Source organism: Venturia canescens, chromosome 2, assembly GCF_019457755.1.
Source record: "Venturia canescens isolate UGA chromosome 2, ASM1945775v1, whole genome shotgun sequence".
Lineage (NCBI taxonomy): Eukaryota > Metazoa > Arthropoda > Insecta > Hymenoptera > Ichneumonidae > Venturia > Venturia canescens.
This window is the reverse complement of record NC_057422.1, coordinates 30,479,338-30,495,007: the sequence shown is the minus strand read 5'-3', so window position 1 is coordinate 30,495,007 and position 15,670 is coordinate 30,479,338. Positions and strand designations below refer to the sequence as shown.

Sequence of the window (15,670 nt, the reverse complement as noted above, 5' to 3'; positions counted from 1 at the left end):
TTATGGGTTAATGTATTTCACGAATAAAAATTTTTCGTGCAAATGGGTTTATAAGTTTCTAGCTCGACATTATCGTGGTCCGTAAGATTTTCAATCTGTAAAATGTGCATGAAGTTCTGCTTTTTCGCACCATCTCTTTTTTTATAATCAATCTATGAATAGTGCATGGAGTCCTACTTTCTCGTACCATTTCTTTAAAAAAAAATATATATATACAATATAAGTTCATTTCTAATGTGTTTTGTGTAGGATTTTTCATGAGAATCAAAATTTTCGTGCAAATGGGTTTACAAATTTCCAGCTCGAAATTACGGTGATCCATAGTACTTATTATCTCATGAATTCGATCAAGAGACTCGGTAGAGTCTCGGGACAAGTACATTGACAGCCCTGTCGTCTGCTGGCCTGAGGCTCTCGCCGAGACTATCTTTTCTCTGAATAAAACGATTCGCGGTGGTGGGGGTAAAACTGGCATGTCATTTTCTGGCATTGCGGAGCTCAAGAGATGTTTTGTTAAGCGAAAATTAGTTTGGAGACTAAATTTCAAAATCTCTTTCGAATGAGCCCGAAACCAACACGATCAGTAGCGTAATTGCTGAGAAAAAGCTTTGCACAGGCTCAAGATTATGCAAAAGTAACCAACACATTCTAGAATTTATGCGTCTGTATGTACAACACAATCAAAGGCACTTTGATGCTCTCGAGTTTCTGATTCGTTGGATCTGGCGACATCCATTTTTAGACGTTGTGATTGGTTGTTGAAATTAATTGTTGATGATTGGAAATCTGACGTCAACTTCAGAACGTAGCACACGGCGCAGCACAGCTGGTAACAGCAGTCATAAATTCGACCAATATATATATATTTACGTTTTTTTGCAGTTTTCCTTGTTGTTGCTGATAAGAAGTTACGGACTTGTGGCTTGGTTCATCGTGTTTTTCAGAAACGAGTTTGCTTAATGTATTTTGGTAAAAAATATTGTCCATTTTGAAATTTGCTCTGACTCGTTAATTCAGGAGTCAATGGGGTTGGAGAAGAAATTTATGAGGGCGTTGATGGAATTCTTGATAATTTAGAAAATGGCGCTGAATTTGTAACCACATAACAGACTATTCGAAAGTGTTGATGATTTTTAATCGAACAAAGTAAAATTTAAGTTGGAAATAAAATATGCGCGCGCATGTTTGTTTGGCTGTATAGTACTTAAAACAACTTTAATGTATAATAAAATGATTTTTCAAAAAAACTAATTCTGCGTAAGTTGGATTTTCAATATCGCGTTATCTGGAATTTTTATTAGCCGTAATTTGATATATTTTTCTCTTTCAATGAGGCAGGGAATTTTTTAAAAGATTTCCAAGGTAGGGAAACTAAAAATCTATTTTATTAATTAAAAATTTTTCCAAATACACTGATAGGTAATAATTATAATGCAGGAAATTCTATATTCACTTGTGGACAGACTTATGTCGGTCTTTCTCGTGTTACTACCTTAGACGGACTACATTTAATCAATTTCGATCCCCATTCTGTAAAAGCAGATGAGTTAGCTATAAGGGAATACAATCGTCTCAGACAGAAGTTTCGTACAGATCTTGTCCTCATAAAGTTTGCCAAACAATGGGCTCCCAAAATTCCAGATTTTGTTTGGGCTATATCCAAAAATGTTATGGAGTGTCAATCAGCGCCAAGTGAATGGAAAAATATGAGCTCCTGGTCTATTAACGGATTAACCAATACGGATGGTGTTTCGTGTTATGCTAATTCTATTATACAATGTATTTTCAATTGCAAACCTCTTAGGGAAGAATTTTTCAGAACTTCGGAGGAGAAAGAAAATCCTATACCTCTTTTACTTCGGTCTTATGTGGAAAGAAATAAATCAGTGAGTTCATGCGTTGTAAGAGAATATGTAGGAGAATCGTTTATTCAAAAAAAAACAGCACGACGTTTCTGAATTTTTCATGGGAATCTGCAAAAAATCTGATTTACTTCGAAATGCTGTAGAACATAAATTGATTATTAAAGTTCGATGTAAAGCTTGTCAATATACGACCACAGATGAACAAGCAAATAATATACTAGTTTTGAGCTTTCCGCGTGTTAAAAAAGCTTTTACTTTACAGGAATTAATCGAACATAGTTTGTCTCAGTGGAATCCGATTGAAGGACATCAGTGCAATGCTTGTGGCGGAATGGGAACACTCTTAACAAAAACTTCGCTATCAACTGTTCAAGGCGTTTTGATTCTTCAACTTTTAATATTATCTATAGATGAAAAAACTATGAAACTTTCAAAGATTGATTTTAGTATTAAAGGTATTCCATCCGCTGTAGTTACTGTTTGCGGCGAAAAATATAAAGTCAATAGTGCTATTTTCCATCATGATCGAACAGTATTTGAAGGGCATTATACGAACATGTTAAGATCTGGTACGTCATGGGTTTTTGCTGATGATGCTGTCACGTCCGGAGGGGCGTGCAGGAAAGGTTCGGGTATTTGAACGTCGAGCGGCAAACGTTATGTCCCATAGACTTTTCCATTCAGCATGTATACGCAGAGCGTTATTATATAGATATACTCGTTATGAGTGTCGTGGGCGCACGCCGATAGACCTCGAGAAGTCTTGCTTTATCTTGGTTACGACTGAGGAAAGGGAATTAAAGGTTGTGAATAAAGAGATCTAGGATTCCTTATACACTCTTTAATGAAAACAAAGGGTTAGTAGAATTACAAAAGTGGAATAAGATAGAGAGATTTAGGATTCTCCATATAGTGTATTCCGATATTAAAATGAAATGTTAGTAAAATACAATTGAAGGATACAAACTTGATGAAATATATTGTTAAGTGCTTTACCGGAGAGGTGTCTTTGATTACTTCGATTCGTTGTAGCTTACTTGACAATGTGGAGTTACGCGGATAATCGGAATTTATTATAAGTCTGAGAAACGGACGTGCAAAATTATTCTAAGTCCGAGAAGCGGACGTTCGAATTTATTCTAAGTCCTAATCTAAAAATGGACTTTAACTTTTAGTAGAAAGACTCGACTCGCTCTCTTCTACAGAAGACCCGGAGTTCGGTCAGAGTTTAAGTATAAGACGGCTAACCGAATGACAACCGAACTACTGCTAACAGTATAATCGTGACTCTAGGTACGGAACGGACTGCCCTGAAGATGAGAAATCTCGCCCTTTTATAGGAGCCAAAATCGGAAATTAGTGGGGGAAACGGATGTGTTTTAAGCCTTTTGGATTCTCAGATCTAGTTTAGGGGAACTGGATGTGTCATCTTCGTAGTGTTGTTCGTGTAGTGTGGGGTGGGGGCTTTAAGTTTATGGCCTAAGCGTCTTGGGTCCTAGGGTCGCTCGGTGGTTTGTTGTGTATACAGGGTTTCGAGTGTCGATACATGGGTGTGGTCGTCGTGTGTCGCATACGGATGAATGACCTGACTATATATGGCAATGTGTAAGGCTCGAGTGGGAGTGCTTATAAGTTCGGTAGTTGATTAATCTAATATTAATTATAATTTAACAAAAATTTACGTCGGTTGTGACAATGCTAAGGTCGAAAAAAGAAGTTGGCCGAGAAACGCCAAGAATAGTTATGTGTATTTCTTGGAACGAACAAAAAAATGAATTAACGATAATAGTTGTGTCGTAACATGTCCTGTGAATTTTTTTCAAGTTCACAGTGCACAAAAAGTAGTAAAATCAAACCGTGAAAACAGCATGAGTGCTGTAAAAAAATTGGAGACAAGTACATTTATGTTTTATGTAACCTCGACTGAGTGAAACCCGACGTGTTACTCGTGTAGTCCAAAAAATAATTGCACGATGATTTATAAGAAGTTGTTCGATCTATTCTCTGGAAACTTGCTTCAATAATGAGCAATTCATTACTAAAGGTTATAAAAATCATTACTAAAGGTTATAAAAAAAAACTATTTCAAACGTAATGAATAAAAAAAATGAATCTGTTAAATCTTGGTAATGTATGAAAAATATTTGGTTCAAAGGAACAAAAGGTTGTCAAAAAAATGCAAAAGGGACGAGTACATCGGATGACGAATAAACAAAATTTTTAACATAATGGTATGTAAAAGAAATTACGAAACCAACTGTATTTGAATAAAACAATTAAGAAAAGCTTTCACAAATCATGAAAAAACATTATATTAAAAAAAATAAAAATCTGGAATTATTTTGTAAAGGAAAAAAAAATTCAAATAGAACGTGAAAAATTCATTCTTACGGGAAGTATCCGGAACTTGAGAAAGTTCTAAAACTTGCTTCAAATGAGCAATTCATTACTAAAGGTTATAAAAAAACCATTTCAAACGTAATGAATAAAAAAAATGAATCTGCTAAATCCTGGTAATGTATGAAAAACGTTTGGTGTTCAAATGAACAAAACGTTGTCAAATAAATGCAAGTGACGAGTACATCGGATGACGAATGAAAAAAATTAAAAACATAATGGTATGTAAAAAAAATTATGAAACCAACTGTAAATAATTTCAACAACACAATTAAGAAAAGCTTTCACAAATCGTGAAAAAAACATTATATTTAGAAGAAATACAAATCCGTAATTATATTGTAAAGGAAAAAAAAATTCAAATAGAACGTGAGAAATTCATTCCTACGGGAAGCATCCGGAACTTGAAAAAGTTCTAGTGAATCAAAAAGTTACCAAAAAATCGCATCAAAGGTAAAAGTCATTTGTTACTCTATGGTGACAGATACTTAGAAGAAAATCGATTCTTCTCAGACTTTCAGGATCCCTTGGTATTCACAATATTCGATGTCGATTTCGTGTCGGTACAAATTATGTTTAAATATGTGCTAAAAGTACTTGTCCGGCCCATCACTTTTCATTCAAATTGCTCATTCAAATAAAAATCAGGGCTCTTTTAGATCTGATGGATCATATGTATGCCTACAGAGGGAATTGAGAAAATTATCTCCGAGAGATTTTAACTTAATTGCATTCAATTTTTTTGTAATATACAAGAGATATTATTGTGTATTGATGAAACAATACCCTTCGGACGATAAAAATTGTCAAGCTTCCAAATTAACTCTCCAGTTTATATTGAAATGACGGCAATTTTTACTTCACATTTCCTTCTTCAACCGAATTTTATTTGTTATAGCAACTAACCTATTCTATTACTGAAGATATTCAACTGATAATAAATCACATTTTAATAAATTTTCGAGAGGATTCGTCTGTATAATCTCGTTTTTTTTTATTTTTTTTTTATTTTATTTTATTTTATTTTTTTTTTTACCAAGGAGTTGCGGAAATCCTTTTTACGGATTCCATGTAGTCTTACCGGACTACATGGGTATGTGGGACTCCCAAAAAAAATAGGCCTACCCACTAAAACCGCCACCTCCTTGTTGTCCTTCCCCCCAGCCAGGGACTATGTTGATATTACTTCTGACTGGGGGTTCTGTCTGTGTTCGTTCGTCCGTTCTGTCCCACCGTTATCGTCACGTCGCGTCACTCCGTCTGCTCAGTCATCCGTCAAGCAGCCGTCCGCGTTCTTACGTCGCAGTATCGTTTCCGTGTAGGTGGCGACTAAGCACCACCACTCAGGTTCGTGCAGCATTACCCCGACGATATTCTCCGGAGTAATACTGCCAACCGTTATTTCCAGTTCTTGTCTCTGTCTCGTCCAGCGGTCACACACGAAAAATGTGTGTTCCGCGTCGTCTCGTTCATGTCCACAGTACTTACAGTCAGGTGTTCGTACTCTGTTCATTCTGTGGAGGTACCGTCGGAAGTAACCATGCCCCGTCAAGAGCTGGGTAACGTAAAAATTCACGTCCCCGAACTTCCTTCCGAGCCACGGCCTCAGGTCCCGTATAAGTCGTCTCGTCCAGTTGCCATCGTTTCCGTTTGTCCACCGTCCCTGCCAAGTGTCTATCGTCCTTTCGCGCTCGGCAATTGCCGCGTTCTTCCGTCCTATGTCCGCGCTGCTCCCGTAGACCCTCTTACGTTCAAACGCGAGGAGATCCACGGGAATTACGCCCGCCACCACCAGAACAGCTTGTGCAGAGACTGTCCGGTAGGAGCAAGCGATTCGCAGCGCTCCTTGTCGCTGTACCATCGTCATCGTCTTGCAGTACTTCTTTGTCTGCAGGGAGTCTGCCCAGATCTCCGCACCGTACAGGAGGATCGAGTGAGCTGTCGCCATTAACAGTCGCCGTTTCCCCGGTTTCGGTCCCGTCGTGTTGGCCATCAGGCGGCTCAAGGATGCTATCCTCTCTGCCGCCCTCTGGGCCGTCTTCTGTATGTGAGGCCAGAAGGTCATCTTCGTATCAAGGGTTACCCCAAGGTACTTGACTTCCCCCTTGGTCTCCGTCTCGTGTGCCCCCACTCTCATGGGCAGTATCGTCTGTATGCGTCTTCTCGTAAGGAGCGTCAGTTCCGTCTTTTCCGTTGCGAGTTGCAGTCCGTGGTCTGTCATCCAACGTCCAACTCGTCTCATGGTCTGGTTCAACTTCAGCTGTGCTAGTTCCGGAGAGCGCTCTGTAATCACCGCCGCTACGTCATCAGCGTAGGCGACGAGGATCACTCCGAGCGGCATCTCCAGCCGAAGCAAGCTGTCGTATAAGCCATTCCAGAAATCAGGTCCCAGTATCGACCCCTGGGCAACCCCAGCGGTGACCTGTCTCGTTATCTGTCCTTCTATCGTCTCGTACGTTATACGTCTGTTTTTCAGGTAATCCTCCACAACCCGAGCCAAGTAAGGTGGGATCCCGAAGTTGCTTTTCAGCGCCTCCAAGATATCCACCCACCTGGCCGAGTTGAAAGCATTCCTGATGTCCAGTGTCGCCAGCAGCACGATAGGTCGGGCTGCGTGGCAGTGTCTGTCCAGTTCCAGGAAAGAGTCAACCACCTTTTGGATTGCTTCAATCGTCGATCGACCCCTCCTGAAACCGAACTGCAGGTCGGAGAGACCCCCTCCGGCCTGCATCGCGTCCGTCAGTCTCGGTCTCAGTAATTGTTCGTAGAGTTTACCTGTCGTGTCAAGTAAACTCAACGGTCGGTAGGCCGAGGGCGTGTTAGGGTCGCCCTTACCTTTCGGGATAAGGACGAGCCTCGCCTCTTTCCACCGACCGCTGAACGTTCCTGTCGTCAAGCACGTGTTGTACAGGTCGAGAAGTATCTCCGGCCGTGAGTGTAAATGAGCAACTGAAGACTTTTATAATCAATTTTTTACTTCATATAGATGTTACAGTTAGAGTCAAAATGTAAAATGAATGGCACATTATTTAAATTGTATAGTTTGCAGATTTTGCAGTATTTTAATGATCCGAATCTACAGCATTATAATGAAAAGTTGTCAAAAGTCATGATGTTGCATTAAAATGACATAGCGCACATTGCATTCGGCAATTCTGTAAGTTTCTGGGGATGTTGGTAGGCATCATATTTGATCGCATCCAAAACTGAGTAACAGTAGACTTATCGGAATGAATTTTTTTTATAATATTTCCATATTTGTAGTTTGCAAAGTGGAAATACTCAACATACATGTCATTCTATAAGTTTTGTTCTCAAAATTTGTGTTTGCATACCGCATTCCTAAGATACGACTTTTCATATCATTAGCAAAAAGAGCATCCAAAGGCTTTCTGGAACAAGTTTCCAAATTTATGACTCGACAGACCTAATGGAAAAAGAATAACTACACACTATACCAAGACCAGATTTTTATTTGAAAATCTGATTTACAAAATGTGCAATTCAAGATCATGGTTAGAAACCTCTCGAATCATGTTACCACAATCATCATGAAGGAGTAGAAAATCATAGAACACATATTAGGGAACGAATTAATAATATGAATCGATCCGCTGCAAACTGAGCGGGTGAAAACAAGGATCGGAGAGGGCAGAGCCAAACTGAATACCAAGCAAAATATGGGGATGTTTAAAAATAATGACGACACAAGAAATAAATTAGAAAACATTTATTCAATTAAAGTTTCTAATATCATTCTAACAGTTGCGTGTATTTTTGTTCTATTTATTCGTATATATAACCTATGTACACATGATATATAACCACGCCACTGACAATATATTCCCACTGGACAATATTTCTCGTACTCTGGTTTAATTGAAGGATTATTTCAGTTAACACTTATTTCCAATCGAACGAAATAATGAAATCTTGAAAAGTTTCGTTGACATATATGAATCGCGCATTTTTTATATTCTTTTTCACACACACATCACAGACTACATTTACGCGGCCGCTTTGATACCGGTTTAATATATCACAAATAACAAAATAAATAGTAATATGCACTTCTTCAGATGACGAAAATTATTTTTTTATTGATCCCGCACGCACTTCGTAATGTCGAAACTCTGTTCATACGATCAAAAACTGACACCTGGTTTGTACATATATATATATGTATGTCCAGAGGATATTTTGAGGCCAATTGCTCATCCAAACTGATTATTTTGAGGACTTTTGGCTTTTTTGAAGACGGTCCTCATCATTTTTTGAGCCTAACGATTATTCTGAAGCCAGTCTCCAATGTTACTCTGAAATGCGCATTGTGTTTTTTGAAGACGTGCATTTATAGGTATCATACAAAGATCATGTCCTGGAAAAAATATTGCTAGAGAGGTATGCTTTGAAGACGTCTTTTTTATGATCACTATGGGAACATTTAAAAATGAAGGAAAATTTGATTAAATTCTGTAATCAGGACATTTTTCATAAACATCATGGCAATCATGAGCTGTCAAGCATAGTATTGACATTCTTATTGGAAAAGAATTAGGGGAAGGTAAATGTTTTTTTTTCGCGTTGGTCACCACATGTAAAATGTACCCGCGGAAAAAATTATATTCAAGAAATCTGAAAACAAATAATGATAATAGAAATGTATAGATATACTCTTTTCATCTGAAGAACTGGAATTAGAAACCTATCAAATCTGTACATTTTTATTCGGAGTAAAACTTTTTGGAGCTGTGAAAAACGAAAGAAATAAGAGTGTCATGGAAAAGCTTGATTTATTATGCACAAGAGACGAACAAACAAAATATTATGGGACAAAAAATATCAAAATTAGAAAAACATCCAGAAAACAGAGACGATTAGATCAAGATATTCAGCCGAGTTTTTTTTTTTGATTGTGTAGCCACGATCGGATTTGCGGTACATTTTTATTTTTTAGACATTTTTCTTTGTCAATTAGCTTTTGCATATCACGACCTGTCGGCATTTCATTTAATTGAAGCTGTGACTTGAAACGATCCATTACAATCTTTCGTTGCTCAGATGTCCATCTTCTCGGATTTTTCGGGGATAATGAATCATATTCAGTTTGAAAGCTATCTGAAACTTAACAACACGAAAAATTGTATTAAGTTGTTATTTTTCTTTATTAATATATTTTAAATTTTCTTAATATTTGTATGATTATTACCTGCTTCTCGTCTTTGTCCTCCGTTATCGTCAGATACTGCTTCCTCGCTATTTTCCGATTCACACGAAGATTCATCATCTATACCTTGAGCGAGTTTTAAAATGTTTGACATTTGCACGATGTCAGTTTGCAGTACAGGTTGTCGATAAATATTTTTATGAATTTTTTCTTCGTGGCCCATGAAGTTCGCCAAATCTGTAACTTGACCGTTCGAAAGATTCAAATTTAGACAATGCGTAGCAAGATGTTTCCTTAGCTTTGTTGCACGAAGTGAATTTGGTATGACGGCTCCAGATTCTATAGAATATTTCCGCATCAAATTACAGGCTCTTAGATATCGAAAACGATCTTTGTCATTAGAGATCAACGCAAAGAGGTAGGGGTTTTTGGGTGAAATTCCAGCATTTTCTCTGTGATGAAGAAGCAGTTCCAGACATTCGAAAATTGTGGAATGCACAAGAACTGGTACGCCGCGCCCCAATTTTCCTCGAATTTCCAACCGGACATAAGTTCGCGCTAATTTTTTTCCTTCATCTGACAAAGCCGCATACGCATCTTTATTAGCAATACTATCGATTGTTTGATGGTGTTGAAAATCCTCGACGTACAGTCTTTCAATCTCTCCTGGACGTCGACGGTTGAAGATCAAAAGAGAGAGCACAGTTGTCTCTGCCAGTTTCCTCCATGCTAACACTGAGAATTTTTCCTTCAACGATTCGAAATATTTGATGCGCTCAGCTGATAGGTAGTCATAAAACTTTTTAATGTCGTCAGTTGACGGTAGACTAATTTTTTTTCGCCGATTATTTTGCGCCTGCGTTTCGGTGGCTACTCGGTTGATGCTGGTTCCGTACCCCTCTGCAAGCAATTTCAAAAAGTCTTCCACACGTTTTTGATTTAGTTCGTTTTCGTTTTTGATGTACTCAGAACGAAGAATATCTCCACAATATTTTAAGAGAGTTCCTAAATTTGTAGCTACTGCTGGATGTGCGAATCTTCGTTCTTCTTCATTGAATTCTGCGACTTTTTTGACAGCGTCAACAGTTGCGTCATAATTTCGTGGAATAAAAACATCAGCAAAATTTTTGATCCCAGGATTAATATTTTTCATTTCTGCCAAAAATCGGCCTAGCAGGCGAAGGCGCGCGCGAATCATTTGGAAATGGTGCTGATGTGATCCATATTTTTCGCATTGCTTATTGGCGTACAAGATCATCAGTTCATCGTATCTGATACCTCTCACGACCGAGTCTTCGCGCAGATACGGAAAAATGTATCGACGCACTAAATGGTTTGCTTTTTCATGCAGACGTGCAATCACTTTTCGCCCACAGACCATTGCAAGTCGTTCAGGACCCGTCGTTTTTTGCGTGCACTTCCGGAAATGGTGTCTTATTACCGATTTGGCATATTGGCCTTTGCAATTACCACAGGCAATAAAATCGCTTGCAGATTTATGCATTCTCTGATTTGGGCGACGACATACCAAGAGCTGTCCGTTGTTAAATCGCTTATCGTTATTAAATAGATGATTTCCTTTTTTTCGGAGCATCGCAATTATTGTTTTTCTCTCTTTATTGTTCGGAGGAAGTTGTGCAAATTTTTTCACATCTTCCTCTTTGGCGTGGACAGTTTCGAGATGTCGAGCGATTTTTGCTTGCAATTTCTGGCAGTAAAAACAGAAATTTCGTTTCAAGTGAGGTGCACTGCTTGAATCTCCCACTATTAAATCTGCATCATCAGGAGCAGACATACCCGGTTTGTTCGAACCCAAAGTGATGTTCAAAGATGTTTTTCTCGACGGTTTTGATGTTTTTTCAGGAGTTTCATCTACAGATGTGTTCGTATCCGAATCAGATGAATTCGCAATCGGTACATATTCCTCATCATTCGGTTCGTTGGTTTCTTCGGTATTTTCGAACTCCAAAACCGTTGAACTCATTGTGGGCTGACCCACAAAGGTCATACTTTGTGAATCAGGGTATTTCATAATAATGTCCGAGATGTTTCCTCCCGTTTCTTCTGAAAATATGTACAAAGATAATTTTAAATATACGCGCAATTTAAATCATGAAAAAAGATTTGAATTTTTTTAAATCTTCAGTAGAGTGTAGGTCTTACGCTGTTCATCAAGCTGCAGTAATGGAAAACTGAAAATTTCATCACTTATAATTCGTGGTTTTTGAGAATACGTTTCTTGATTGGATCCTTTTCCCATTGTCTCCACATTTACAAAAATATTCTCATCCAACGGAAACGTCATAATGTCAGCTTCAGTGTAAGGAATATCTACAGCGATCCAAAATAACCTCAGATTAAATTACAAGTTTTACTGAATTAGATAATTAGCATAATTAATATTATCCATTCAAAAGCACCGAGTATTGGATCCGTCTTCATATGATTTACCTAGTGATGCGAGATCCAAAGTATACGTCAAATTCTGCAGTTCTCTTTTATCCTCTTCTTCTGTTGTCTCAAGAATTTGTGTCGATTCATGTTCTTGAATCTTTTCGTCCGCTCCTCCATTCAAAATTTCATCGCCATGATTTTTATCCGCTTGTACCGTAAATACTTTCTTACAGATCTTTGGGCTCATCTTTATATTTTCTTTTACCTCAATACTTTTTTCTGTCTCATCGTTCAAATCTGTATTTTCGATTTTTTCGTTTACCTCTGCAATGAATTCTTCGCCAATATTTTCAATTGACTCCATTGGTAGATTTTGATCTTTAACATCTACCTCTGTGGAATATAACTTATATTTAGACTTTGTGATGACAAAATTCGAAGTATAATGTTCGCTGAGAATCATTTGCAAATAAACAATTATTTCCACAATATCGTAAACAGAATGCGCAGACAAAAACGACTGATAATTTATTTCTTTTTTAGCAAAAGTTATCCACCGAATAATATGTCTGATCATGTATTCATATTTTTATCGATTCAAACTAATTTCATCTATATAATTTTCTCTGCTCACTGGTAATTATTAGAAACATCGACAATCTATTCTTTGAAACTATTCAGTTAGGTAATGTTTATATTTTTTTACTGATAGATTTTTTTGAACTCGATCTGTTATACCAATTGATGAATTTGGAGACAGTCCTTGAACCATGCTTTATACAATTACGGGGAGTAATCATTGAAATGACCGTTTTGAAGACGTATTTTTCGAGTTTATGGACCTTTGGAGGATTGTCTTGAAACTATTCATTCTATCATTTTAATCACTTTGAGTTTCGCTGTTTGTTTGTGCATAATTTTTCATTCATAGCCGATCTTTTATTGTGAGAGTCCTTGTTATTATATCTATCTTTATATGATTTACCTAGTGATGCGAGATCCAAAGTATACGTCAAATTCTGCAGTTCTCTTTTATCCTCTTCTTCTGTTGTCTCAAGAATTTGTGTCGATTCATGTTCTTGAATCTTTTCGTCCGCTCCTCCATTCAAAATTTCATCGCCATGATTTTTATCCGCTTGTACCGTAAATACTTTCTTACTGATCTTTGGGCTCATCTTTATATTTTCTTTTACATCAATACTTTTTTCTGTCTCATCGTTCAAATCTGTATTTTCGATTTTTTCGTTTACCTCTGCAATGAATTCTTCGCCAATATTTTCAATTGACTCCATTGGTAGATTTTGATCTTTAACATCTACCTCTGTGGAATATAACTTATATTTAGACTTTGTGATGACAAAATTCGAAGTATAATGTTCGCTGAGAATCATTTGCAAATAAACAATTATTTCCACAATATCGTAAACAGAATGCGCGAACAAAAATTACTAATGATTTTTTTATTTTCTTAGCAAAAGTTATCCACCGTATAATATGTCTGATCATGCATTCATATATTTATCGATTCAAATCAATTTCATCTATGTAATTTTCTCTGTTCACTGGTAATTATTAGAAACATCGACAATCTATTATTCGAAACTATTCAGTTCGGCAATGTTTATATTTGTTTTTACTGATAGATTTTTTTGAACTCGATCTGTTATACCAATTGATGAATTTGGAGACAGTCCTTGAACCACGCTTTATACAATTACGGGGAGTAATCATTGAAATGAACGTTTTGAAGACGTACTTTTCGAGTTTATGGACCTTTGGAGGATTGTCTTGAAACTATTCATTCTATCATTTTAATCACTTTGAGATTTGCTGTTTTTTTGTGCACAATTCTTCATTCATATTCGATCTTTTATCATGGGAATCTTTGTGATTATATACGTCTATATAAGATTACCTAGAGTCGCAAGATCCAAAGTATATGCCAAATTCTGCAGTTCTATTTTATCCGCTTCTCCTATTATCTCAAGAATCTGTGTCGATTCATGTTCTTGAATCTTTTCGTCCGCTCCTCCATTCAAAATGTCATCGCCATGATTTTTATCCGCTTGTACCGTAAATACTTTCTTACTGATCTTTTGGCTCATTTTTATAGTTTCTTTTACATCAATGCTTTTTTCTGTCTCCTTCAAATCTGTATTTTCAATTTTTTCGTTTACCTCTGCAATGAATTCTTCGCGAATATTTTCAATTGACTCCATTGGTAGATTTTGATCTTTAACATCTACCTCTGTGGAATATAATTTATATTTAGACTTTGTGATGACAAAATTCCAAGTATAATGTTCGCTGAGAATCATTTGCAAATAAATAATTAATTTTACAATATCGTGAACAGAATGCGCGAACAAAAATTACTAATGATTTTTTTATTTTCTTAGCAAAAGTTATCCACCGTATAATATGTCTGATCATGCATTCATATATTTATCGATTCAAATCAATTTCATCTATGTAATTTTCTCTGTTCACTGGTAATTATTAGAAACATCGACAATCTATTCTTTGAAACTATTCAGTTCGGCAATGTTTATATTTGTTTTTACTGATAGATTTTTTTGAACTCGATCTGTTATACCAATTGATGAATTTGGAGACAGTCCTTGAACCACGCTTTATACAATTACGGGGAGTAATCATTGAAATGAACGTTTTGAAGACGTACTTTTCGAGTTTATGGACCTTTGGAGGATTGTCTTGAAACTATTCATTCTATCATTTTAATCACTTTGAGATTTGCTGTCTTTTTGTGCATAATTTTTCATTCATAATCAATCTTTTATTATCAGAATCTGTGTTATTATATCCGTCTATATATAATTACCTAGAGTCGCAAGATTCAAAGTATTTGCAAAATTTTGCAGTCCTCTGTCGTTCATTTCTTCTGTCGACTTAATCATCTGGGACCGTTCTTTTTCGTGAATCTTGTCTGCTTCTATTTTTGCAATTTTATCATTAGCATTTCCGTACCCTTCTACGGTACATATTCCGTCGCTAATCTGTTGGTTCATTTTTATTTGTGCAATCGCATCAACGCTTCCGTTTGTTTTTTCTTTTAAATCCGCACTTTTTGTTTTTTCGTTCACCTTTTCTGCGAGTTTTTCTGTGCTTATATTTTTGGTTGATCCAGCTGATACATTTGGATTTTTTATTTTAACCTCTGTGGAAGATTTCTTATATTCAGACAATATGGCAAAAAGATTTCAAGTAAAATTTTTGACATTGTACGATTACCGTATGATTATGCAGGTGCAGGGAGTATTTAAAAAAATGCCCATAAAAACAGTTATCTTTAAGCCATCGTGTTGAATATAATACGGCGAAAAAGGACAGTTTTTTAATTAAGTACGATTTTTTGTTGAATATTATGAACTTCATGCAAAAAGAATATTTCGAATGAATTAATCACGTTATCAAATGTTAAGGAAATCGATATCGAAATATTTCATTTTTTGATTGTTAATTCTTCTTCGAATAACCGACTATTATTTTTAAGTTTTCAATGTGGCAATATATATATTTCTTTCCACTAATAGAATTTTTTGCACGAATTTTGCTATAACTATTCGCGAGTACGAGCACAGTCTCTAATTAGGCTTTATGCAAAACCTGGAAGTCATCAGCGAAATGAACTCTTTGAAGACGTATCTTTCGAAATAATGGGGCGTTGTAGATCTGTCTTTAAATTATACAATCTATCAATCATTACAATTCAGAAAACAATGTGATTTCATGAAATAACATAGCTTATCTTCTTGATTGACAGTTATAATAAAGTATGAGATTGTTTCTTTTTCAATTTCTCCGTTATTTCGTTCTGAGACTGTCC

At 36.5% G+C, this 15,670-nt stretch overlaps 1 protein-coding gene across 1 annotated transcript; it reads right to left on the bottom strand.

Annotated features, from left to right (window-relative positions):
- Positions 1 to 9,153: 9,153 nt before the first annotated feature.
- Positions 9,154 to 13,083, bottom strand: LOC122406344 (uncharacterized). Its single transcript, XM_043411742.1, has 5 exons — positions 12,809 to 13,083; positions 11,881 to 12,216; positions 11,593 to 11,760; positions 9,472 to 11,493; positions 9,154 to 9,380 (listed from the first exon to the last, which is right to left on the bottom strand). The coding sequence occupies exons 1-5, from the start codon at positions 12,996 to 12,998 to the stop codon at positions 9,154 to 9,156; spliced, it is 2,943 nt and encodes a 980-aa protein (XP_043267677.1). The 5' UTR covers positions 12,999 to 13,083.
- Between the last annotated feature and the right edge of the window lie 2,587 nt (positions 13,084 to 15,670).